A 26857-nucleotide genomic window follows, 5' to 3' on the forward strand; every position below is an offset into this window, starting at 1 on the left:
ATTCTTGAGAGGCCACATTAAATTTCTTTGAATTATAAGCAATGAATTGTAAAAATATCACGATGGAAGTATTTAAGTTGGGTATTTTTCTATTTCATATCGTGTAATGTTTTACAGGACGTCCCGAGACTTACTTTGGATTAAAACGTCACTACATTGTGGGTAACATGTTAGCTTTTGAACTGTAACGCGGTTTAAATACTGGCTAACTGTTAAAACAGAAAGAAGTTGTCTTCATGTTGAAGCTATGTTGGGCTTTCTGACAGCCAGGCGGGCTGGTCTGGATGACCCTCTGAGACTGAGACGAGCGGAATCAACGAGAAGGTGAGAGAGAAGCTCTTATAAACATAACTAGCAAGAAGAAGTCCACAGCAAGCTTTGGACTAATAAAACTATGAAATCGAAATTATACCGGTACTACATGAACATTATGTAACATAACAAGCATCTTAGTTAATACACATACATGAGGTTTTGTTTATAAATAGTTCTTAACTATTGTTAGCAACATTGCTGTATTACATACGACTCTGGAATCTGTGCCAGACTTATTATGTTTTGGAAATTCCCACAAACTGAAAAGTTATTTATTTTAACAAAAGAAAGAAACACTAACTCTAGATTTAAGCGCCTTAGTCTGGGCCAGTGTTTGTTAATTCACCTCTAACGTTTTAGAGTTAACTACTTAGGTTTCAGTTTGCCTACATACATTTTTACATTATAATATGTGTGACTCACTTAAGAAACCCAGCGATCTCTCTCTTTCCAAAGGGTCCTCGGCCTGCAGTTGAATCCCGACAGAGATGTGGACCGAATCCATGGAAATGGCATTAATACCATTGACATTGAAGCAGTTGAGGGAAGATAGTAAGTCTGAGTAACATAGTAAACAAAGCTTAATCTATCCATTTTCTTAATCACTTATTCAGTTCTTTCATACAAACTCCAGACAGAAAGACCCCCATTCGGCCAGTGGATTCGAACCCAGACTGTGCCATTCCCATGTGCCATACAGGTTCATAAAATAATTCATTAATATCCCCCCTTGGAATGTTAATTCTTGCAATATTGCAGTGATTGGGATGTTGCATAAAAACAACAAAAAATAAGCTCTATTGGAAAAATCATGCAGCAAAGTAAAATTTATCTGACTATATAACTTGCTGTCCTGACACAGAGATAAATATCTTAACCATAGGCTGTGAAAGTTGTAATATTTAATTTCTACACACACTACATTGCGATCTTTCGGAAGACAACCTTCACTGCTGCTGATCCCGCTTGAGATCTACCATAACCTGTCTCTGGACATTTTCATAAAATAGTTGAAATGCCAACTATTCACTGAGGCTTTGACCTTAAAACTTTGTGTGTAAAGCAACCTTGGGTTCTCTGTAAAGGTCTGAGAGTTTGTTATTATTATTATTCATATTATTATTGTTGTAGGTAACTATTGAGGTTTGTTACTAAGTCCTTGCAAATTTGGATATCTGCCGATACTGATATGAATCCGTTATAGTGTTATACTGGTTTTTTTTATATCTTGCTGCATTTTGTATAAGTTCATACTCAAGTTTAAAAAAAAAACAACAACAATAAAGCTATTCTGTTATACCTGTATGCAAAAAAAATAGTTCATAGTTTCACAATACTGATCAATCTAATAAACGTAAACCTACACCATCCTCCCTATTCTGGTATTTTAAAGAGTACTTAGCGTAAATATTAAGCAACCTAACTAATAGGGTTCCAACTCCCAGCAACAAAAAAAAAAAATAGGGAACCACCCCTCACGCTCCACCTCATGATGCTTAATCGACATAATCAACCTTTTTTTATTTCTCTCCGATATCCGATCCAGTAATTTAGGTCAGTATCAGACCGATACGTAATATCGGATCGGTCCATCTCGACTGTATAGTTTTAAAATGCTGCAGAATCACTGTCAGTGGTTCAATGATAAGTATGTAAGTAAGTAAAATGAATTTATTTTGGCGCTTTTTAAGACAAGAACCAATCCGAGAACTATAGTACTTTACAGAGGCATTACAAAAGATGGTCAAAATACAGACCAGAATCAAGTAAAAACAATACAAAAACATTACCCAAGTGCTTGATGTTTTTTTAATCTGTTTAAAACCTTTGCAGCTGTAAAAATATAGGATATAAGTCTTAAGATCCCAAAGGGGCAATTTATTTCAGCAAGACAGATTAACATATAAAAGCAATGACAACAAAGTAAAACCCAATAAAATTCCCGAGTAGAAGTAAAAATGACAATGTAAGTATATTTACGTCACATTAAACACTCATTTAACCCTTAGATGAAAGAACAATTATTCATAATATTGAAATGTTCCTGCACTGTGACTTGACTGCTCTGGAAATTCATATTTTTAACAAGTAACCCCAATCTTTGTTAGTTAGTATAGTGAATATGAAGGCAGAAGTCTGGTTTCAGAGGGTGAGCCTGATGATTGAATCTATGTGTGTATATTTTACAAGGTTTGTAAGACAGAGTAGAAAAAAGTATTTCAGATGACATTTTGTCTGCTGTTCAGCATGCTGTCTGGAGGTGCAGACGGAGTAATCGTCATCTATGACCTGGAGAACTTCAGTGGGAAACTACAGTACACCTGCAAGGCAGTCTGCACAGTAGGAAGGTAAATGTTTGCCCATTTACTAATTCCATCCACTAGAGAGTAGCATTCTATTGCGGGCTGTACACACAGTGCTGTCCCCAGCTACCTACAGCTTTTTGTTTTGGTTATAAAATATACACAGAAACTAGAAGAGATCTACCACAGTAAATCTGAAATTAAATAATCAAGATGCAATCAAAACGCAGACCTTTACCCATTAACCACTGAGAAATTACAGCTGTTGTTTAATACCTTCCCATAATTTTACGAGCTCAAATGGATTTGGATAAATTAGCGTAATCTTAACTAAAACGAATGAGTGTTGAATGGGTTTGAGAATAGTTTCCTTTTGTGAAGTTTTGCCAGGCTTTTACAACAGCTGTCTACAGTTGTTTTGTCTTTATCAAATAAAACGCATCTTTAATTGTGTTGAGATTAGGGGATTCACGTTGCTACTACAGAATACCACTCTTATAAATAAACTTCCAGCTTGTTTTAATAGTTTTTTGGGAACTGCGCATCTGTAACGTGAAGTATCATTGACTTAGCGTTGCTGCATTTGATTAAATCTGAAAAGAAATCACATCTGTGCAATACCATTCAAAATTTTATCAATCTGCTTCTGTCTTCAATAAACACCAATACCCAGTGCTATTGGAAACCATCTATTCCCATGGATCACACTGCAGAAGTTGTTCTACGCTTCAAATTCTGGACCTACAGAACGTTCTTCTTGCATTTTGGAACAGGTTAATCTGAGTTTCACGCTCTGGTCATGAGTATGAAACTCAGGGCCATGCTCATTTGCATAATGAGCATGGCTGGCTTCACTTTCACTGAAAACTATTGAGGCTTCACAGAAAGCCTTGGAGTCAACTTCCCATCTTTTGCCTGCATAACTGATTAGGAAATAAAGACATAGCCTACAGCCATCCATGATACAGGTTTTAAGCAACTTGTTTAGCTGTGTGTATAAAAATGTCTCTAATTCTTCAGTTCAGTATTTTTATTCATCCGCTTCAGTTTAAGGTTTAAAGTCTGCATTTCAGGTTCATCTTGATTATTTTATTTCAGTTTCAGCTGTCAGAGTTAAGAGCCAAAAATGTGAAAATTGTATCAGCGTCCAAACATTTATAGAACTAACTGTACATGAGAGTTTTTTCTCATTTCTTACTGAAAACATCCTGCGCTATCTGGTTTTGTCAATCCCAAATCAAAAACATGACACATGGCTTTCACCCCATGTTTTATTTATTTATTTTTTGTTCTTGTTTTTAGGTCTAGCCGCTATGTCCATAAATTTAGCGTAGAAACAGTCCAGTGGTATCCTTATGACACAGGAATGTTTGTGTCCAGTTCCTTTGACAAGACCATGAAAGTCTGGGACACAGAGACATTAAAGGTAAGGCATATCAACTACTGTATCATCTGGTAATCAAGCCACTAGGTGAAATGGAGACTGACAGCAGAGGTTAGAAAAATGATTGTTTAAGGTCAGCCAGATGAGCAAGAGGAGGTCTTGCAAGGAGTTGTGGCCTTCCCTAAGCTAAATCAGTCATGCTTTTATACATAAGGTAACAGCTGTGGACAGCGAACAGTTAAACACATCTGCCAGCTAAAGGCTCTTGTACTGGCACTGCAAAGCCAGTAGGGGTTGCAGAGAGGCTTAATGCCTAACAAGTTTATTACCTAGCTTAGTTTTGTCAGGCACACCTGTAAAATGTGTGTGAAGTGGCATGAACAAAGATAGAGATACTGGAAGCGTTACAGTGCCACCCAACATAAACTCAGTAATACCAGAGCTAAATCAACACCTCTCTGTGCAGCCTCAATAAATACTGAGTGTTGTATTAAAACTTCACAAAGGTGGGATTTATTGTAGAGCTCACAGAGAGTGTGTTGCATTTCATTATCAAATTCTAATTTATGGCTTCTCCACCCCCACCCCCGCCTTTTGTTCTTTTCATTTTCTCTTCCCCTCGCTTTCTTATTTTCTGCTTCATGCTTTCTACCTTTCTATGCCACATTGTCCCATATGGCAGGCTCTGAACTGTGCTAGAGTTACACTGGCACCACAGTTGCTTTAAAAGGTCAGGGAAGGGACAGAAAAGAACCTGTCAACCTTTCACTCGGTTTAACCTGTGTGTTTCTGTCTCTCGCACAAACACACACACACAGTTGCATCTATTAAATTCCTAATTGCTCATGGCTGTTTGTCCATTAGTGTGTGTTTTGCATTATTGTGGATGCATTTTTATGCAAACAGAGCTTCCTCTGTGTGTGCAGCCAGTGGTTAAGTCCACGTGGGTGCTGGCGCACACTTACACAGAGAGGCTTTTTATGTTTGCTGAAGAATTTGCATTGTAACCGCCACTGGTGCTCAGGCGATCTGCCTTCTGAGCTCTGATCTGCATTGCCCTTTTATTTTTATTTAAAGCTGGGAGCTCTTTCCCTTCACAGAGTGACTTTCTAACACTGTTAAATGTTAAAACTGTGCTTGTATATTTCTATAGATTGTCACTGAGGCAAACATAAGCAAATACACACAGGTCTAAATATGGAGATTGCTGTATTTCTACCATAAGTAACATTTTTCTTTCTCTCCGTCTCCTTCTTTGATTATGCAGCCTGCTGAAGTGTTTCAGTTTGAAGGCAACGTCTACTGTCACCACCTGTCCCCAATCGCCAGGAAGCACAGTCTCATTGCAGGTGCGTGCATGATCCCAGTGAGTTTTTGCTGATCTCAGTGACACAGAGTAAACAAGCTGCACTAGCTGCTTGCATTTCTGTCATTGTGTTTTCAAACTCATTGAACAAAAATCGCAATAGTTATCCTGTCACTGCTTTGTCATACTAAGCAAGGTGCTAAGTGCTTTACATGTATGAAGGGGTGGGGTTGGGGTGCATAATTCGGTCAGCAGAAGTGTTCTTGTTTCACTGAGCTGGACCAACAAGTTGTTAATACCTACTGGAGAATGTGTTCTATGTCCTTTACACAACCAGTCCCTTGACACACCTGTTTCTAGTTCAGAGACAATCACAGTGTCAATCTCTTTTATTTTCTTTGGTTCCTAAACAATTCCTTCCTCCTTAGAAGTTTTACAGATTCTCGTCAAACTAGTTTTGAGTGAATCCCCTCCCCCTCCCCCAATACCTTCTGTTTTTTCTAGAAAGACACTAACACAAAGGAATCTGTTTTAAGGGAATCTGTTCCTAAACAGCAATATTTACAGTATCATATGCGTTCTCTTAGAACCTGTTTTTACCCTGATAACACACCTTTTACACATTGATAACGATAATCGGGGATTTTACATTTTAGAAGGAGTGCCCCTATTCACTATTTACATCATCCTTGTAAGTCTAATCTTTGAACTATGTCTGTGTCTCTGTGTTTCCAGTGGGCACCACAAATCCTAAAATCCAACTGTGTGATCTCAAGTCCGGTTCACGGATTCATATTCTTCAGGGTTAGTTGATCACAGTGCTTTTACTCTGTTCTTTCTGTTCTTTTCATCCACCCACGCAGAAGAAAGAAAGTAACGTATTTGCCATTGCAGGTCACAGAGCAGAGGTCCTGTCTGTGCGGTGGTCACCCAGATACGAGCATATCTTAGCCACTGCCAGGTAAGCTCTCTTTGCCGCCATTCTTGGCTACCCTAGTTTGCCCTCAGAGCCACATCAAAGTGAAACGCCAGCTACAGGACAATCCCCTCTATGTAATTTCCCAGCAGTTCTTGTCATCTCACTTCCCAGCCATCTGGCTACATCGCAACCCTGCATCAAAGATAATGGCACCAGAACACTACTAGATAGCACCGTGGCGCTCTAGCAGGCCTGCCAGTTTAGCATATGGTAGATACTGTCCCCACCTGTTTTATGCCACATTAGACCTGCTAATTAACCCACTGGGATCACTGTGCTTCTGTCCCCAAAGAGTGTAAGTGATTTTGAAAACAACTGGCACAGAGACACACACACACACACACACACACACACGTGTATGATATTCTAATATGGAGCAGCGTTTTAATTCCCTACAGAAAACTGACCTTTAAAAACAAACACTAGGGTACACAAACCAGCTCGTCTGTAGTGCATCAGCCTCAGCTTGTATCCTGTTAATGGAATATTTAAACACAAATCATGTTTTTGTTAAGTACCTGTATTTTTTGGGAGCATAGAAAGTAAACAAGTCATTTCCCTGGTTTTCCTTCTTAAGTGCAGACAGCAAGGTGAAAGTATGGGATGTGCGCCGTGCTTCAGGTAGTCTCTTCACTCTGGACCAACACAATGGAGACAAGTCGAAAGCCTCCTCTGAGGCAGGTATTGTTGGCATTTTTCTTTTCATTAAATTTTTTGTCTCATTTTTCCTGAGTGGAGCTGACTTCAAGGAGATCTTGTTGTGTTATTATGTCATTGACAGAGAAACAGTTCCAGTTCAGTACCTCAATACCCCATTTATCCATCTTTCGCCCCATAATGTAGTATTTATTGTACAGTGGTGCTGTATATACAGTTTACATGCAGTAGATAAATGGGAGCTGAGGTGTGTCCTGTCACCAAAACAGTTCAGCGGAAGACTTTTGGATGGGAGACCTCAGAGCATCAACATGAACCAATCCGATTGCTGATGCTTTAAATTAAAAATACATTTCTAATTTATATGAACCACGACAGCTTTGTTTTCCTCTGAATTGTCATGTCTAATGACTTCCAAGATATTCAGGGTAGTGCTGAGTTTGGCTCACTTGGGAAAAGGTCAACATTCTGCATAAATGGTATCTGTTTTTCCTGTTTGAAGTGCCTTTGCATTCAAACAAGGGGGTCAGAAGTTCAGAGAACAGCCGATTACAATTAAACCAGTTTTTCTGGGAGACATATGGTTTTGATGGACACTAAAAACTTATCATTGATGGATTGTCACTGTATAAGAGAAATATTTCTTAAAGTCTTTAGGTGACAAATACACTGCTACCATATCTAATCTGTCTTTAACCAGTAAACACCGCCCATAACGGAAGAGTGAATGGCCTGTGCTTCACTGGTGATGGCCTCTACCTGCTCACTACTGGAACCGATGACCGTATGAGGCTATGGAATAGTGCCACCGGGGAGAATACACTGGTAAGGTGTATGAAGGCTTTGTCCTCACAGCCTGTGTAAAAAAGCACTTCATGTAATGTTGTTACAACAAACCAGTTTGTCTTTTGCTGAACAGAGGCTCAGTCATAATTTAGTCAGGACTATCCTACTACTATATCCTTCCAACCAGTTCCTTAAGGGCTTATCCAGTTTGTGGCCATGAAGGGGCCTGAGGCCTGTCCCAGCTTAGCAACATAGTGAGACAAACATTCATGTACTTGCACATCCAGACCAATTTAGCATGTTTTTGAACTGTGGGAAGAAGCTCAAGTACCTGTAGAGAACACACACAGCAAACACAGAGGCTCAAACTGGTCAGTAGATTTAAACCCAGATCCTTCCTGCAGACAGTGACTGCACCACCGTGCTGCCCTGCAGTTCTTTGATGACGCTGATATCAACTGAGCTGTTGAAATTGCAGCTGAGCTTGATAGAAGTAATACTATGCTCAGTTTTAGCTACAAAAGGCCGCATACATGAAGCCGGAAATCCTATCAGTGAGCTAAATAACACAACAAATAGTATATCTGCAGGCTGGGTGCTGATTATCTGATTATATGTTATATCAGTATAATACTGATAAGAATAGGTGTGAGAATTGATGAAATCAATATTGATGACTATTACAAGTGTTCTTGGTTCTTGGCCAGTTGTAGTCACACCATTTAAACAGTTAGAAACATGAAAGGAGTTAACAGATTTTTAGAATTTAGATCCTAGAAGGGTGTGAGTTAGGTTACTATGGTGCCTTCTCTTCAGGGCTTGAACTACCTGAGCAAGAATGCTGCTACACAGGCTTTATAACAGACGCACTTCACAGGCTTTCTTAGTGTTTGTACGTTATCCCGGTGAGACTCAGACTCAGTTTTACTAAAATTCAGATTCGTAGATGCTTCAATGCTTAAATTCTAAAAAGAATATTGCCGAAGCATCAAAATACAATACAGTGAAACCCAGGCAAACAAACAGATTAAACATTTTCTTATTATAAGTATTATAAATCTTCGTAGTCTATAAGCTACTAAAATTCACATAATGTATTTCTGAAAAAAATCTGTTTTTGAATAATTTGCCTTTTTTGTTCTGTTTTACCCAAAATAATTGATCTGCCAGGAACAATGAACTTGTGCCATCAGATTTTTAAACAGGTAAAACAAGTTGACAATCCCTAACTGGTTACCAACGATCAGAAAATGTTAGTGGTTGTAAAAACCAGGTTTACGTGTTAGATCTCACAGCCTCAAAGATTGAATATTCGACTTTTGCTTTTAGTTTTGCCCAGAAGTTAGAGAAATCAGAGCAAAAAAATAGCATAAAATAAAAAAGGGGGATTGTTTTTTGTTTTGTTTTTTTTCCTTTTCTTTTTTTTTTTTGTCTAGACTGAGATAATATGGATACCAGAAAATTGGGTACTTAAAAAAAGTGTGCTTACATGCAAAACTTGTGTTGCACATGAGTGACATGTGAAAGGAATGCAGGGCTCGCAAAAAGTTTTTCCAGTCGAGCTACCAAAATCTATCTCAGCCCTGCCCATCGGGCTATCATAGGAAAATATATGTCAATGCTTTTGCATTCTTTCGAAAATGTAGCTGAGTAATTATGTCATTGGCATCGATGAGCAATATGTGACATATTGAAATCGCGTTTGAATTTCCGCTTGTTTTTTGCTTTCACTTTGCGATTGCGCGAACTGTGTGTAGAGAGCGGCAGCACTGATTGGTGAGTGATGATTACTTGTGCACCAATTCCTCTGACATCGTCTTATCACTCATTAGCTTACTATTCAAACATGACAAGTGAAATCTCCCACAGCAAGCTTAAACATGTGAGAGGTTGATTGCGCAGAGAATCGCTGACCGTTATGCAAGTGTGTGTGTAAAAGCAGCAGGATTTAAGCCGGTATTTTAGTTCTGCTCAGCCAAATAAGACAGGTCAGGGTGAAGAAGGGGCAGCCAAAGAAAAGCCTACCACAAAACGGAAAAGTTATGACAAATTAGACTATGAGGCAAAAAAAAGCGTAGCTTTTTTGGTTTCATGGACAAAAGAATTTCTGTGGCTGGAATATGACGAGCTAAATAACATGATGTTTTGCCAGGTGTGTTGTGAGTTTCATTCAATTTCTAAGTCGACAAGCGCCTTTGTTACTGGGACCAGTGATTTTAAGAAAGACCCCATTAGAACCTATGAGAAATGCAAGAAATGCATTATTGCTCAGTCTGCAATATCTTTCCCAGAACAAACAGCAATTTCAAAAAACATACTAAAAATAAACCAAGCACAAGAAGAAGTCCTGAAAAAGCTGTTTAGAACAGCGTACTATGTTGCAAAGAGTGAACTACCATTGGCAAAATTTAGCAGTCTTTGCAAACTTCAAAAAGCAAATGTCCTAGAATCTTGGTTCCACTTGCCTCTTACCTGTGACTCCAGTGGAAATTTCAGATTCAGGATCTGACACAGACTGATTCATGTTCTACACAGTTCTTACAAGTTCATAGAAATTTCTGTTCAATGAGAACCAAGTATTTGAGTTGATGATTGTAATTTTTATACAGTTGTTGTGATTTGTATTTTAACAATTTTTTTGATTAATTTTTGTTTCCGTTACAATATTATACATTAAAGTATAATATTGTAACGGAAACAAAACAGGAAACAAACATAAAAAAATTGCTCTCTTTTTTTATTCGGGCTACTTACATTTATTTTGGGCTACCAAAAACTGAAGAGTGCCGGCCCGAAGGGCTACCAGGGATTTAGAAATTTTGCGAGCCTTGGAATGTGTTACCTCATTCAGCCTGTTTCACAGATGCATAGGAAAAATACAAGTTATTCTCTGCCTTCAAGTTCACATAGCTGCCCTATTTAAAGTTCTGTTTGTCTTCATTTTGGAAACTCTACCAAGTCTTGAAAAATAGTGACACACTTAAAAAAAAAAAAAATCTAGCATCTTTTGCAAGAACAAGGATATCAAACAAAAACAGTGTCAAATAATTGAAATAAAATGCGATCAGTTATAAAAGCCTCACGATATGAGTGAGTTTTATACTGATAAATGAAATAGTTAAATAATTTAGACCAAAAAGCAATACAGAAGAGTCTGCTGGAAATGCCATGATATATAAAGCCTTTAAAGGAATTGTGTCCAAGTTTTATGTCCACAGTTAAGCTTTAGAAGCCTTTAAATATTAGTGTCTTTTTAATGGGCTCTTTGGATAATCTTATTTTCATTTTCATGAATTAATTGAAGTATTTTTTTGTCAAATGCAAGTGCAGAAAATTTCTAATCTTCCAGAATGTTTTGCAACATCTTGGCATTCGATTAAAAATGGCTTAATCCTTATGCAGAAAATGCCTGAGGTTTATGTTTGGACTTTTTATTCGGATGTCATCTGAACCGTGTGCCCCTTCACTCGTTATCCCTCAGGTAAATTATGGGAAGGTCTGCAACGAGAGTCGGAAAAGGCTACAGTTCACAGTGTCACGTGGCTGCAGCCCAGAGTTTGTGTTTGTGCCATGCGGCAGCTCTGTTGCAGTGTACACCCTTCACACGGGAGAGCTGGTCACCATGCTTAGGGGTCACTATAACAATGTGGACTGTTGTGAGTTCCACCCAGACTACCAGGTGAGTCCATCTGATTTATCACCTCACAGTCAAGAGTGGTTTGTCCCCCGCATGCTTACAGTAACCCTGCTGGATTCTCTCTGTTCCTCATCTTTTTGTTTTATTTCATCAGCTCTGCAGTAGTACCTGTAAGTAATCTGCAGTCACCATGGTACTCTCAAATGAGTTACTTCCTGCTGATAGATAACAGGGTAGAGTCAATACTGACTTCCATAAATGCAAATGCAGGTGCTTCTTATGTGAAACTCAGGTTTGTGCTCTTAGCCTGCATGTTTACCATGTGTGAAAATTAATGCCATCACATTTATCTCTGCTTTATCAGATCTAGGAGCAAAACAGTGCAGTCTGTCTTACTGTTGTTTTGCTGTTGCCTTGTAAAACGCTCTGCTTGTGTTGACAGAATTGGAAGCAGTTAGTTCCATGTGACATTTGTGCTTTATCACAGCCATTTCGACTAAATAAATTCTTGACTCTTTAGTCATCAGTGCTACCAGATATGTTGCAAAAGCTTTTTCTTTCATTTGTGCCTCAATGAATTACCTAATCGAGGCAATGAGTGAATGAGTCATGTTAAAATCTGTGTATATGGACATATGTGCTAACCGACAGGCAACAGGTGATTCAGGATTACTTCACAGGTGTCACAGGTCCAAAATGTGATAGAATCATCGACTGTATATACAAAAAAATTATGCATCTAAAAAGTGAACCCATTACTTTTTTTCTTAAGGCAAGCAGGAAGTGACACCGCTGGTTGCCAGAAGAAAACAACCATACTCCTATCTTGCAGTGGTGGTGCAGTGGTTCTCTCCTCTCTTTACAGTGCTATTAAAGCAGTGTACACTCTAGTGTAGGCCTATGTTGTGACTGACGAGTCACTTCCTTGTTAGCATGCAACGTTGTCGGTTTCTCAGATAAATTCACTCTCCCGCTCAAGTCAAAATGGGACTTCATAATTAATGGGTGAAGTCATGGTGGCTATTGTCATCTTTTCTGTACACTGTGCCTGAGACGAAACATGTAAATGGGAGAATAAATGTACAGTTATTGATTATATGATATGTTTCAATATAATATTGATAAGAATAGGTGTAATATGTGTCAAAGTTCACGCAGGCTCATCAAACTTGGACAATGGAAGACTTGAAAATGCTGTCTGTACTAATGACTTCTTTGTGATATTTGGATTGTAGGATCACAATTTGGTTTAACAACATGAAAGCATGGATGCAATAATCTACAGCTACTGGTTTCCCTGCCTATTCTTTGTGATTCCAGTAACTATATTCTATTTTTATTAAATAAGTATTAATTGCAAGATTATTCTTCAGATAGGTTGTATTCATTTTATTTTAAGAGTAATATTTTAGTGAAAACGGTGCTTGTTTTCATTCAAGATGGTGTTTTTTTGTTTAGTACTTCAGTTATGTATTTCTACTCCAGTGTTCTTTAATTAATTTAAATCCTAGTTATGTTTATTTAGCCAGTCCTTTGTGCTGAGAAACAGCCTATTATGTATCGGCACAAATGGAGAAGGCCGTCTAACCCGTGCACTCCTTATTAGGAGTTGCTGCATCCGGTGACATCGATTTTCTGTGTTTGACAGACATAAGAATGCAGTTTGGCAGCTTGTCACTCTGAAGAGTCACAGGAAGGGACACCTTCTTCTGAAAACGTTTTATGCTTCCTGTATGATATAATGACCCGCAGTCATTAAACTGTCCCCTGTGACATCACCTGTTGTATATGGACAGTTTTAAGTGTGTTCATTACTTTGCTTTTGGTACCAGTTATGCTTGTTGACACTGGTTTTCTCCCCGCACTGATGTCATTGGAAGTACTTTGAGGTTTGCTGAAAAGGTCGATGTGTACATTATTGTCCCTGTTGTTTGTGCTGTATGTAGGAGGTGTACAGTGGAGGTAAAGACTGTAACATTCTAGCATGGGTCCCTGTCCTCCGTCCCTCAGATGTGGAGGAAGACTCAGACCATGAAGTAAAGGTAAAAGGTCATAACATCAGGAAACAATAGTAGATGGAAGAATCTGAAAAATTGTGGAATCCAAATGCTGTTGAACTTTGCTTCCACCACTGAAAAAAATAAAACAATATAATTATAATAACAACAACAACAACAATAATAACTGCTATGCATGAGTCAAAAATTTTTAGTGTTTCAAAATTGCAGTTTAGATATTCCAGAGTTTCAACTTTGAGACAAAAGTTGAAATTTTGACATAACAACCCAAAATATTTGGAGATAATTCAAAATTTTGTCGTGGCTATACCTGCCTTGTTTTTCAGTGGTGAAGAAGAGCTTCCATAAAGTGCCCTTGATGATATAACAGATTTGATCTTTCTTCTTTTTGCTTTTGTAGGGTTGTTTTTTGTACAGAAAGGCCATGAATGTTACATCATCATACCCAGTGCAAACAATAATGATTATAGTCTGCAAACCTCGTTTAATCTTCATATATATAAATATATATGTTTTTAAGCTAATCTTCAATAATTGTGGTCATTTACTATAAATGAACGTCCTCTGATTTGGACCTTTCTGGATTTTTTGTTTTTCCTTCCAGAAACGAGATCATAGATAAGCACGTGCCATCTGAAGAATTTAACTTATGAAACCTCAGTGTTATCTTCATGTTAATAAACAATGTTTACATAGTTGTCTATCACACTTGATGGGAACTGCGGATACTTGTATTTTCCCTTAGTTATATAATCATACATGTGACACGTGCATATATATTATGTACTTTTCACAGAAGTGAGCTTTCTATATTGTGTAAACTGAGTTAAATGTTTTGGTCTCTCACAGGGTGCTGCTGGCCAGTCTTCGGTGAACCCTGTCTTTCAGGATGCGTGGAGCAGTGATGAAGACTAACGCTGGATTTGTTTTGAGCATGTGGACAAAATTTAATGTCTGATTATTCACAATTACTGTAAAACAAATGCTCCAAAAGCCTTAAAACTTAAAACGGTATGACTTTGTAAATGTTTTTGTACGTTTGATAAATCATTGTTACTTTTTTTTTTTTTTAATTTAAACATGTAAAACCAAAATGGTCCTTATTTAGTATTTTCAGTAAGTCTCTTTTAGTCTTAGGCAGTATCTGCTATTGTTAAAGGAAGCTGAATAAATACTTACTGTCACAATGCTGATACTACATTTACATTATTGAAATGAAACCTTTACCTAGACATCTGCAGGCCATTTAAAAAGGTGTGGTTTCAGTCTACACCTGATTTTTAAAATACCTTACCCATATTGCTTACATGGGAGTAACCAGGTGGCATTCAAAAACACAGATTGTCCTGTTGTCATTACTAAAAAAATTTGCATTTGTTGTGCTGTCGGGGCTTAGTAAAGAAGCGATGGCGAAACATTTGTTGGACACACCCCCTACAAGTTTTACACATTGGTTTTGTTGCCATATAAACATTTAAGACATCACTGTCATAAACATTAGGGATAATTGTCCGTCTGCTTTATTAAAATCAGAGGAAATGCCACTGTTATTGTGATTATAGTGGAAAATTACAATTTAACAGTTTTCCAACGGAAACAAATGATTAATTACGTGTCAAGATAGACATGTATCATTGTTAAAAAATGTCACGTCGCTTCGGATGAGCCATTGCTCAAGAATTAAACTGGGTCTAGTTGAACCACAACTGCTCCAATCAGCGAGCGCGGGGGGCGTGGCGTGAGGCAGAACCCCGCCTCCGGCTCCCCGGCATAAGGGACAAGAGCAGCGCGTGCACTATTAGCGAGTGACAGGAGAGCGAAGCGTACACCTGTAGGAGGGCTGCAGGTGGAAACGGGAATTTGGATAGCAACGATTCGGCGGTTGAAGGGGGATTGTCGTTGAGTTTCAGCTGCCGTGGCGCTGAGGGCTGGTGAGTTTTCTTTCTAATGGGGGTAAAAATACAAAGATGGGAAGGATGTAAAAACACCGGCGCAACGACCATAAACCTGGCCGTAATTACTGAAACATTTCTGGTCACTGTGACACGCATGATGGCTGCTTTTGTTTTCTGAAAAAAGACGAAAAAACCTAAACTTTCCACCTGGATACTTTAAGTCTTGAGCTTATAGATATAGAATGTTAAGTATAGGCTATACATTGATGAACGTTTTTATACAGCACATTTTAAACTTGCTGTGATGCTTAAAACTAAGTGGCTGTCTACTAAGTTCATCTTAAGTTTTTGTTTGTTTGTTTTTCTTAATTGACAACTAAATCCCAGTCTGGGTTTGGTACTGTCGCTCACTCTGTGGCACATAATATGAATATTATTAAATATTTTATTTCGTGGTCTATAAAAAGCTGATAATGTAGGGTGGTAGCCACCTCTCACCTGAAAGTACATTTCTGTCTTAGTAACCTGCGGAAGTTGACGTTGCACAAGTGAGGAGCCACGCCATGGGAGTAGCAGCTTTCACAACATCTCTGACTATAACGTTAATTGGCGTGTCAAGGCTTGCAGTGTCTTGATTAGTGAGGAGAATCCAGACGGCCATGCCTTTTATCACTTTAGCCAGTTAGGCTCCTGTGTCACACAGGTAGACACACCTCGAAAACCTGTCATGTAGGGTTAGGTTCCACAGCAGACGAGGGATGTGTTTTACGTGTTGCTTTCGCAAATGTATTGCTCTTACTTTACAAACTACAACAATACTGTAGGCTAACCTGTTGGTTTGTGCTCTACAGTTGCTTCACTTCTGCTTTGTCTGCATGACAGATTGAGCATTTCCCTTTGGCAAACTTTATATAGTATCACAGAGGTTAAAACCTGTCTGATCACTCACTGCTTACCTTCACTTGGTTCAGCACTAGTCCTGAATCCATTGTACAGATGGGATGTTTTCACTCATCAGGAATAGTTTTTAAATAAAGTTCAGTGTCATAAAAGCAACAGTGCCCAGTATCTGCATGTAGATTACTGTCAACAAAGCCTACTAAGAGTCTGTGTGACGTGGACTATGTTGAAGTTGGGTTTTGATTCATTACTGAATGAATTCTGGTCACACAGTGGCTTGTTTTTTTTTGACGAGAGAGAGAGGCTGCTACTCATTGTACTCCCATCACACTCTTCCTTTGTCTGCCTCAGAAGGGCAGCCAAGAATAGCTGAGTGGTCTTTTTTTCTTTCCTCCCTCAAACAGTCCAGTCTTTGAGACTTTGTAGTTGACTGTAGTTCAGTGTGCCCTAACCCAAACTGTAACGGCAACATGGTTCATGATTTTTGATTTTGAACATGCGTTAAAGTTTCATCCTGCGATAATGCATCTTGAGGAATTTGTCTCAGTGAGCAGTCCTGTTGCACTTGTTTTTCCTTCTCCCTCCCCCTAGACAAACCGTTCCAGTTCCTCCTCTGTGGTTTTTGTATAAAACATTCAAGAGGTAGTAACAATTGCCACCATTAATGGCTCCTTTTTTTTTTAACTAAAAAATTATCTGTTTTTACAATTTTATTATTTTTGTTTAGTAAAGTCTTCATACATATTCAAAAGCCCCTACATACATGGGTTGAAGTTGCTAGATACAAATATCACCGAGCCTGCTTCTGTGCTCTGCTTTTCATCCAAATACCACTGAACTTGTAGTCTAAACTGACACTGACCTTTGCCTCTGCTCCTTCTAGGTGAAGTACAAGCAGCTTGTCTGAAAATGGAGTTTGGAAGCATAAAGTCCACTGTTGGGCTGATTTATGATGAGTTCATGCAAAATGCAGGTGAGTCTTTGCCCAAAACTAACTCTGTGCTATCACTTTTGGTTTTCTGTCTGCATATTTTATTTCAAACCCCTCTACATGTTTCTTTTGCAGATACACGGACGGAGAATTGGCTGCTCATGTCGTCTCCTCTCCCCCAAACCATCATCATCACAGCATACATTTACTTTGTGACATCACTGGGGCCTCGAATCATGGAGAATCGCAAAGCCTTTGACCTCAAAGGAGTTCTTGTAGTCTACAATTTCAGCGTGGTGGCCCTGTCACTCTACATGTGCTATGAGGTGAGTCCACATACTTTTTTTTTTTTTTTTTTTTTTTTTTTTTTAACACACTTCAGTTGGTGCTGACGGGTATTTTAAAAGTGAAATCCTTTCCTGGAAGGTTTTGCACTGCATACCATACAGGGAGTGAACGTCTTACATTGTTTCAAATTGCTATGACACATGCCCTCTTGTGAAATACACTTTTTTTTTTTTTTTTTTTTTTTTTGGCCCTTCTCCCCTTCATGGACTGGTTATTTGAGGTTAAACCAGATCAGCAGGTGTCATTTCCTTATTAAAATGCTTTGTATTCAGCAAATGATTCTCTGGTCCCACATAACTTTGGTTTCACTGCTTTCCAATGAGCCATGAATGAACCTGAGTGACAGAATTTATTTTTACACCAGAGATTAGTTATATTCAGGTAAACTTGAAGGAAAACATTACAGCATTGGGTTGATGGAGGCCAACCTCTAATTTGTAAATTACTTGCACTGAATGTTCAGCCACAGACGCGCTGCTGTTTGTTGTGTTAATGTCTGTTTGGAAAGCTGTGATTTGCAGCTAGATTTAATTGTAGACATGTGGTGTGCCGTTTGGGTGGAGCAGGTGATGCAAGTCAAGAAATTAACCTGCAGACATGCGATTCAGCAGCATGATTTGAGTTGCAGTGAAGGTGAAAAGGAAGTAAGAAGAGATGAGAAATAAGTGGATGAAATGGTTTGGCAGAATTAGAAATTCCAACTGCATGTCCTGGAATAGGGTTTGGTTTGGGTGGTGTACACTAGCAGAACTGCTTTTGTTTCTATTTGTATGAAAAATCTGTTTTTAAATGAAAAGGTGGTGGAAAGTGAATGACGTGAGAAGCTGATACATGGAACTTTCCTGCTTGTCTTGTTTGTTCATGTAACCGAAACTTCCACCATTTGTGTCATAGTTTGTGATGTCAGGATGGGGAACCGGATATTCCTTCCGCTGCGACTTGGTGGACTACTCTGACTCGCCACAAGGCCTGAGGGTAAGTCACTATTAAGTTCAGATGAGCTGATTACAAACGAGTAGTTCAAGGTTTTGACGTATTTGGGACTGGCGCTAAAGTTTTCTCACTTCTCCTCCAGATGGCAGCAACATGCTGGCTTTACTACTTCTCAAAGTTCATTGAGATGTTAGACACAGTAAGTGGGGGGGGGGGGAAGTTGCATACCTATGTCTTTGTAATATCCACCCAGGCCTCACCCAGTTTATTTTAAAGCACTGCGTCTCTTTTCAGATTTTCTTTGTGCTGAGGAAAAAGAACAGCCAGGTGACTTTCCTTCATGTCTACCATCACTCCATCATGCCATTCACCTGGTGGTTTGGTGTCCGCTTTTCTGCAGGTAAAAACCACCACCTCCTCTTCTTCGATGTACAAGCAACCTTCATTCATGACAGTATATGAACTCCTTGACATTTTCTTTCGCAATTCCTCATCCACTCCCTGTTACAGGTGGACTGGGAACATTCCACGCCCTGCTAAATTGTGTTGTTCACGTGATCATGTACACATACTATGGGCTGACTGCCATGGGACCCAAATACCAGAAGTACCTGTGGTGGAAGAAGTACCTCACAACCATCCAGCTGGTATGTCAAATGGCTTTTTATATTTATTTTTGCTCTTCTTTACAAAGACCTGGGTTAAACTTTGGCACTATAAGTCAACCACTATATTCTTTATTTGCTTTGTAGATTCAGTTTGTTATGGTGACCAGCCACATCTCCCAGTATTTCTTCATAAAGGACTGCCCATACCAGTTCCCAATCTTCGTCTACATCATCGGCCTGTACGGCCTGATTTTCTTGTTTCTCTTCCTCAACTTCTGGTACCATGCCTACACCAAGGGCAAGAGACTGCCAAAGGTCCTTCAGGCTCAGACATGGTCCCACCACACCAACGGCGTCATGAATGGAAATGCCAATCATGACAAGGATGAGTGACGCAGCAGCTTCTCAGGGGTTTGGGGTTGAGTAAAATAAGGAAACTACTGTGGTAGTCTGAGATGCAAACCCAGTTCGTCTGGACTTTATATATATTTTTTTGATAACTCCTCTACTTACAAACTGCAAAAGACAATCTTTAAATTATAAGCGAAACTATATTTAAGGTTACTGAACCAAACAAAGGTTTAGCTTTTCTGATTTCTACTTAAGGTAAGGCCAAAGTTCTCCCACAGATGTCGACACTTAAGAAATTAATAAAGTCTTAGAAACTGACCACCTGCTCTACAGGGCTCTTCCAGTGAGAGCCTGAGCTGTGCAGGAATACTGGCTTCCTCACAAAGCTTCTAAAACGGATCTTTTTTTTTTTCTTCTTTCTTTTTTTTACCCTTTTTATTCAGATTTGATCTTACTTCTCAATATACTTTTTTTTTTTTTTAATTATTATTTAAAGACTGTGCACTGAAATCAAGGGTTGTTTATTTCACTCTATCTAAAAGAACGACCGTTTAGAAGCCACGCGTCCTGTTTTTCAGGTCTTTGTTCAAAGGGCTACAAGCAAGCACAACTGGGTTTAGGTGTTTGAGAGCGCACGTCCACTCCTTTGCTGCTTGATTCGCAGCTGCTGCTCGTGGTGTAGACATTCATTGAAAATACAGTCTTTAAACGGCATCAGTTTTCGCTTCTGACTTGAGTCTCCTATGAACCGTTGCTGTGACACATGCCGGGGAGGGCAGACGAAGTTCTTGTTGGATCCAGAGCAGAGCTTTAGTGAGTTTTTGCTGCTTCCTTGCAGAGACATAATGCAAAAATTAAGACTATTACAAGACTTGCACAATATGCACAACTTAGCCATTCAGTTGGAAGATATGAGCAGCTTTGCTTGACTGCTACGCTTCATGTGTTGAAATTCTGTGGCTAACGGGGTCTTCACATAGCTGGAGTTAGCTTTTTTTTTGGATGTAATTCTTGAATAGTTTTTGTATGTTATGATGACCTTTTAACCTGAAGTGAATATAACACTCTGCGTCTCTGGTGACTGAGGACACAGGATTGAGCTTTGTGTGGAAAGATTTACACTTGTTTTTTGTTTGTTTTTTTATTCTTTTCCCCATGTGCAAATGCACAACACAAAATATTTACAGATATGTAATATAGCTTTTTCCCCAGACCCCGCCTTGTATTAATGGAGAAAAATGCAACAAAAAATGAAATGTTTATATTGTATTTTATATGTATTTATATAAATAAATGATGGACTTCAGAAAATGTAATCTTGCTTTCGGCCTGTTATTTCAACTCTGGATATTTGATACTTTTGACAACTCCATAGATGCAACGCCATTAACAGGCTAATGTCCCGTTTGACTGTTTCACATGAGCGAGTTGGCCTTAATTAGGTAGATGGATGCCATCGCGACAAGACTGCATTTACAGTTATTAAACATTGTTTTAAGGACAAACCCCAGTGTAGATTCTCTCCACACAGACTGTGAAATTGCTTTGACCAGATTGTAATGAGCAGTTGTCACCAGCAGGGAGTGCTGTTTAACTGACGTTGCTCATGGCCTGTTTGTTTTAATCTAATTACAAAACTGACCACCACAGATTTATAATTCAGACAGATTGACAGGCACTCCTAAAAGTCTCTGAACAATACAGTGGAAAAGTTAAGACACTCATAATTTCTGTTTTGCATCAAACATTTACTACATGCATGGAAAATGGTAAGTAAATGGCCTGTATTTGTATAGCGCACTACTAGTCCCTAAGGACCCCAAAGCGCTTTACACAACCAGTCATCCACCCATTCACACACTGGTGATGGCAAGCTACATTGTAGCCACAGCCACCCTGGGGCGCACTGACAGAGGTACAAAGGAAAAGGCACAAATAAGGCAAAAACTGTTGTACAAAGCTAATAAGCTTGAAAGTCAGTAATTGGTTTGGCCGCCTTTACTCTTTTACTCGGCCTGAGCACTCTCAAAGCTTTCTTGTGATTTCTATGAGTCGTTTTCAGAGACAGTTTACCAGGTTTTAAAGCTCTTCTTTGGATGCTGGTTGCTTTTTGTCACTACTTCAACTACTTCAAGGACAATCTGATCGATTTTATTATATCATGGTATTCTTTTACTGCACCGATGGGGTGTTTGAGATCATTGTCATGCTGAAAAATGAAATTATTGCTAATGAGATGCTTTCCAGATGGTGTTGGTAGATAATGGGTCAAAATCTGACAGTATTTTTATGGTACTTTTGATCAGTTTTGACAAGATTTATCACATCTGACTAAAATGCACTCTTAATGTTGTACTTCTCTCCTGACCTCCATGCATACTGATAGCGATTTGAACCTGTGGACATTTTCAGTTTAATTTGTCACACTTCAGCCTTTTCTCTGCTTCCCTTCCTTAAAAATGACTTGACAGCCATCCTGCCGCCGATCATTTCTGATGAAGTGTCAGTGAACTGTAGAATCAACTGCAGGGCCAGATGCATCTGTCAGCCTGGACCTGTGTCTGGTCTTTGCTGGGGATTCTTCCTGGGCTTTTTTTTTTCTCTTTACTTAAGGGCATGACATTTAGATACTTCTCATCTGAACTTATCTAGTTTCCTCTTAGTTTTAAAGACATACTGCGCACCGTGCCAAGATATGCCAAGTTTTCAGCTAATAGTTCTCCGAAAATCATCTTGGTGCCTTTCAAACTGTAGATTAAACTCAAAGGTTATGTGTAGACGCTGGTTCCTGTGATTTGGGTGCCTTTTTAATGATTTAATAGTTCATAGGTCAGTGTTAACAAAAAAACATTCCTCTGAAAATGGTCAGGTACAAAGCCTGGACTGAAAGTAAGTGTAAAAGCAACTGATGTCCAAAGAAAAACTTCGAAATACCATTAAATAGCCTGAGGAACTATTGCTCAGGACCGCTTTAAAAATCCAACAGAGTCCAACTCCTTGGACGCTAAAAATAAAAAAGTAAAGGGTGACTTAAGATTGTATTTTTAACATTTTACTCAGATCCTTGCTTGTGCCTCTGTTATCCTGCATGGACTCACACAAACTGTGCTGGGTGAAGGACTCAGTTCTATAAAGTGTGTTTCTAAAACAGGAACAGATTTTTTTTTCTTCTGCTAACTGACCCAAAAAAAGATATTAATGTGCTGCAGCTCAAATTATGGCTGCACTTCAAAAAGAATTCATTCAGTATCTCAATCCAGCCTGTCAGATTTTTAAGAAGCAAGCTGTGGATGGAAAAAAATAATAAAGTCTGCTGTGCTTCCCACAAATATGTTTAAAACTGTGGCATACGAGTGCTGAAACGACCCGGTTGAATGGAGAAAATGAGGAAAAAGCAGCAGGACAGACCGACGCTGGAAGGCCATGCATGATTGCTCTGCTCTGTGACGATTTCCAACAACCCCTGTCTGTCTCCAAGCCACCCTCACAGGTCCCTCCCTGGTTTCAGTGTAGGAGACGCTGTGATAGAGGATGACTATGTAAAATGGCTTATCACTGGAAATATGTGAAAAAGAAATAAAATAAATCAAGCGTGAGTTATTCCCGTCTTTCACTGCAAGATACATGCACAAACAATTCAAATTGTTAATTGGTTTAATTAGTGTTGTCATGTTTACTGTTGCATTGAAACACTCATACTCATATTTTCTTAATGAGGAACAACAGAAGTGGAAAAAATAGAATCAGATGTATGGATAGTGTCGGCTACGGCCGTCTCTGCATTTTAAACATTAGGAATAAAACAAACAAAATCCTGATATGCCCAATTAAACGGACATAACTGTCAGTTAGGCCTGATAATGGAAATAAGCACTCTTCCCAACAACAGTTTTTGTGCTACAGTGGTTTAATATATGAGTTCCAGAAGCTCTAATTGCATCTGTGCAGTGCCACTTATTTTAATAGTATTACATTTTAAATGGATGGTTGAATATGCTATTACAGTCCATCGGTTTGTAGCATTTCTGTCCCTGTTAATCACATTGATGTACAGTAGGCCTAAGCAATACATATTAACTAAGTAGTTCCGATGTTATAAAATATTTGTGAAGACTGATTTTAGAAATTAGATTAGCGCATTATTTCTGTCTTGAAGGCATAGTGTGTTTTTCCTTTACTGGGCTCTTACAGTCCTGATGAGGACACACAAACTCTGAATAGTTTAACCATTATTATTTTTAAAAGATGCATCCATGCAACATTTTCCACCACTTTTCCTGGTCATCTTTTCTGGGTGCAGCAGTCTAAGCAGAGGCACCGATGCCTCCCTCTCCCCAGCCACCACCTCCAGCTATTCTGGGTGGATACCAAGGTGTTCCCATGGCAGCAGAAAGGCATAATCTCTCCAGCACATTACAGGTTAGTGCCAGGGTCTCATCCCAATTGGACATGCCTGAAACACCTCACCTAAGAGGTGTCCAAGAAGCATCCTAATCAGGATTTCTGCACATCGTTGGAGTACGTGAAAACATGAAGTCAAATAAATATATAAGAACTAAGTGGGTCTGAGCAAGTTTGAGAAGAAAGATTAAGAGATATCTAAAACGACTGAGAAATGCTTAAAGATAAAGATAACTCTTTATTTTTTTTTATTTAAATGATCAAAAGAGATAAATAATTGTGAAAAGGTGAATGGCTACTACGGATACTACTTATACAGAGAAATTCACATTAACTACTTAAATTCAGAGTCCAGCCAGAACCTCATAGATCTGAAACTGAAATTCAGATATTCTTGCCTAAATAGTGTCATAGATGTTGCAGTATAGCGATTTAACTGCAAAACCTCACAGGCGGTGAGCAAGCTGGTTTTTATATATATGAATATACAACCAGAACACCAGCTGGCAACCAGTTGAGTCAAGTCTCCTACTGCAAAGTAGGTGTGTCCACTCGTCCACTCGACTGATTGCAACTGATTGCAATTTCTTGGCAATCTGTCTGAGAGTGACGTCTGTCAGTCTGAACTGGACCCACATCTGTTTGGAGACAGGTTGCGGAAAAATTGAATGCAGCCGGCAACCAGCCGATTTTTTTTCTTGTTGCAAGAAGGTTGGTATCCTTTTTTTGCTCTGTTGTGAGTTCAGCCATCATATAAGGTCACGTAGAAGTAGCCAAAAACCTTATAAACAGCTACAATTCAGAAATGTTAAGCTGTAAGTTCTCCAGTTTCAAATAAATTCAGCTGACCTCATATGAACATGAGGTGATTTGAGAAGAAGGATTTTTGAAACCACCAGGTGTGGCTGTGGGGGATATATCCATGTACATAAAAGATGGAGACAGCCACCTTGGATGACACAATGTGGTCCTGCCCACTGCGGTGGTGACTGTCAGGAGAATAACTAGACTTTTATAAAGGCAGAGACAGTAATGGTAACTGTTTTCTTTGTGGGCTCTATAATTCACCAGATCAGGATGCTTCCAGGCATCATGTGGAACAGCAACAAGATCTGAGCATGTCTGCTTTTTTAATACTAGTCCTGACCACTGTTTGGAAAGCATATAATCTGTCTTCTTCAGGAGTGACAGCACCTTGGAAACTTTCCAGAGGACAACAATGAACAAATAAAAAAAAAATAAATCGTGGCTGTATCGGGGAGAACAGACGCTGCTGGAGGGGAGGAGTGACCAGAGAAAGAACAAGAGGATGAACAGAAGAGATGAGGCACAAAAAAAAAAGCCACTCTTTGACATAAACTTCTGTGACACGAGAAGTTTATGCGCAGTGCAGTTTAATGAAGGTGAATCAAACCGAGTGATGTGACCGGGACAAATGTGTGTGCTTGTGCGTGCTTGTGTGTCTACTGCTGGGTCTGTCAGCTGAGAGCAGATGGTTCTCTGTCAGTTATTAGTGTTTTGGGGTTTTGTTTTGTTTTTTTTGTTTTTTACTAATTACAACATAATCTTCTCTGCCCCCTTTTCTCATCATCCTACGCTCCCTTTAGGCCAAAGATAGGTACGATTTGGCTGATCAAAATTTAAATAACAGATATAAAGTGCTCCCACCTTTACAGGTTTCATTTGTAATGTTTTCAAACTGATATGCTCATTAAAAATGAAGCCTGGTGGGGGGGGGGGGGGGGGGGGGGAGGTTTGTAACTGACGGAGCTGACAGAGGTGATGCTCTACAGGAAGACGTGGTTTTCGACACCTTGTAATCACGTTATGTTTTTAACGTCACTCACCGCAAAGATAATCTGCTGCGATGAGCTGTCTCTTCAAAGCCAAACACTACGTTTATTTATGTCCGGATCCTTTGTTACTCCTCTTTGTCCAAGAATTGGAGAAAAATGACAGCTGAAATCATGGAACGATCTCATGCTTGCTTTTAGGAAAACACTGGAACACAGTGTTTACTTTCTTTACTTTCCTCCGTGTGTTTGTCCCTTTGGGAACATTTTTTTTTTAAATTTTTACACAGGACTGAGTCTCCATAACTCACACCATGAAGAGCACCTTTCCCCCACAGAGATGGTTCCTGTCAACAGCTTTTGCGATACTTCTCCATTCACTGCAGTGGAACAAATGTGGTGTGTTTTGGCGAGGGGGATGTTATGCAGTTATCTACCCAGCAGCGGTGTATTACCCGTCCCAAAGCAGACTTATCGATTGCCGTTTTGTCTTTCAATAAGGCTTCTGCAGACGGAGTCCGGCACACTGTGTGTGTGTTTGTCAGCTGCTTCCTCTGTGCTTGTAAACCTGTCATGTCTGCTCAGGGAGAGGCAGCAGAGAATGGGTGCTTTTTTCCCACTTTCTCATGTCTTCAAGGAATTCCCGCTCTTTGGCTTTTACAGGTTAAACTCAAAACAATTTCCCTTTCCTCCGACAAATTGCATTTGTAAATTTGTGTTCATTTCCTGCTGTTTACTCTGTGTATGATGTTTTGATGCCACAATGCAAAAGAAGAACAAAATGTTCACCCTTTGCACAGTATTAGCATAACCCTTCCACTCCTGTGAGTTTGACAAACCTTGGGGCCAGACAGCTTTGTGTAGTAGGACTCTGCTTTCTTTGCTGAAGCCCAACCTGAATGCCTGGCTGTTCTCTGAGGGCTTCCCAGCTCTGCTGCATGTATCCCTGCCTGCCTTTTTGCATGCTTGTCATAAAACTGAACCACCATTGTGATATTTACCACAAAGTTACTCCCGAAAGACAATTTTACTTTTAAGGTAATACATAAATTTTATGTATTACCAAAAAATGCAATGCAAACACCAGAATAAGCTGCAGCTAAGAAAAAAAGAAAAAGAAAAAACAGTTCACATAACTGGTATAACAAAAGAGAAATCCACTGAGAAGGTTAAACAGAGGAAAGGGGGGAAAATACATAAACTGACACTGGGAGTGACACTGTTATACGCACACGGCTGATTAGACACAGGTGATAACTGTTGAACACAATGAACCTGCTAAGGGTGGGGTAGATGGCCACAAAGGAAGGAA

At 39.2% G+C, this 26857-nt stretch overlaps 2 protein-coding genes and 1 long non-coding RNA gene across 4 annotated transcripts; 2 read left to right on the forward strand and 1 right to left on the reverse strand.

Moving 5' to 3' along the window:
* The first annotated feature begins 5 nt into the window (after nucleotides 1-5).
* ercc8 (excision repair cross-complementation group 8) lies at nucleotides 6-14572 on the forward strand. 2 transcript variants are annotated; one of them, XM_040051074.1, is made up of 12 exons: nucleotides 6-324; nucleotides 772-867; nucleotides 2562-2663; nucleotides 3921-4044; nucleotides 5270-5351; nucleotides 6044-6112; nucleotides 6203-6269; nucleotides 6865-6968; nucleotides 7645-7769; nucleotides 11212-11409; nucleotides 13314-13409; nucleotides 14235-14572. In XM_040051074.1, the coding sequence occupies exons 1-12, from the start codon at nucleotides 248-250 to the stop codon at nucleotides 14298-14300; spliced, it is 1206 nt and encodes a 401-aa protein (XP_039907008.1). In that variant the 5' UTR covers nucleotides 6-247; the 3' UTR covers nucleotides 14301-14572. The 2 variants fall into 2 exon arrangements, with proteins under 2 accessions (XP_039907008.1, XP_039907009.1); XM_040051075.1 differs by lacking the exon at nucleotides 6-324 and adding an exon at nucleotides 950-1015.
* LOC120745876 lies at nucleotides 9372-26785 on the reverse strand. The gene is made up of 3 exons (XR_005698714.1): nucleotides 26774-26785; nucleotides 20815-20818; nucleotides 9372-9547 (listed from the first exon to the last, which is right to left on the reverse strand). It is a non-coding gene; the product is annotated as an uncharacterized LOC120745876 (long non-coding RNA).
* On the forward strand, nucleotides 15174-20667 carry elovl7a (ELOVL fatty acid elongase 7a). The gene is made up of 8 exons (XM_040051076.1): nucleotides 15174-15316; nucleotides 17064-17153; nucleotides 17247-17437; nucleotides 18354-18434; nucleotides 18535-18591; nucleotides 18687-18792; nucleotides 18903-19039; nucleotides 19145-20667. Exons 2-8 carry the CDS (start codon nucleotides 17090-17092, stop codon nucleotides 19391-19393), a joined length of 885 nt encoding a protein of 294 aa, XP_039907010.1. The 5' UTR covers nucleotides 15174-15316; nucleotides 17064-17089; the 3' UTR covers nucleotides 19394-20667.
* Nucleotides 26786-26857: the final 72 nt, after the last annotated feature.

This window comes from Simochromis diagramma, unplaced genomic scaffold (assembly GCF_900408965.1).
Source record: "Simochromis diagramma unplaced genomic scaffold, fSimDia1.1 OVJJ01000131.1, whole genome shotgun sequence".
NCBI classification, from domain to species: domain Eukaryota; kingdom Metazoa; phylum Chordata; class Actinopteri; order Cichliformes; family Cichlidae; genus Simochromis; species Simochromis diagramma.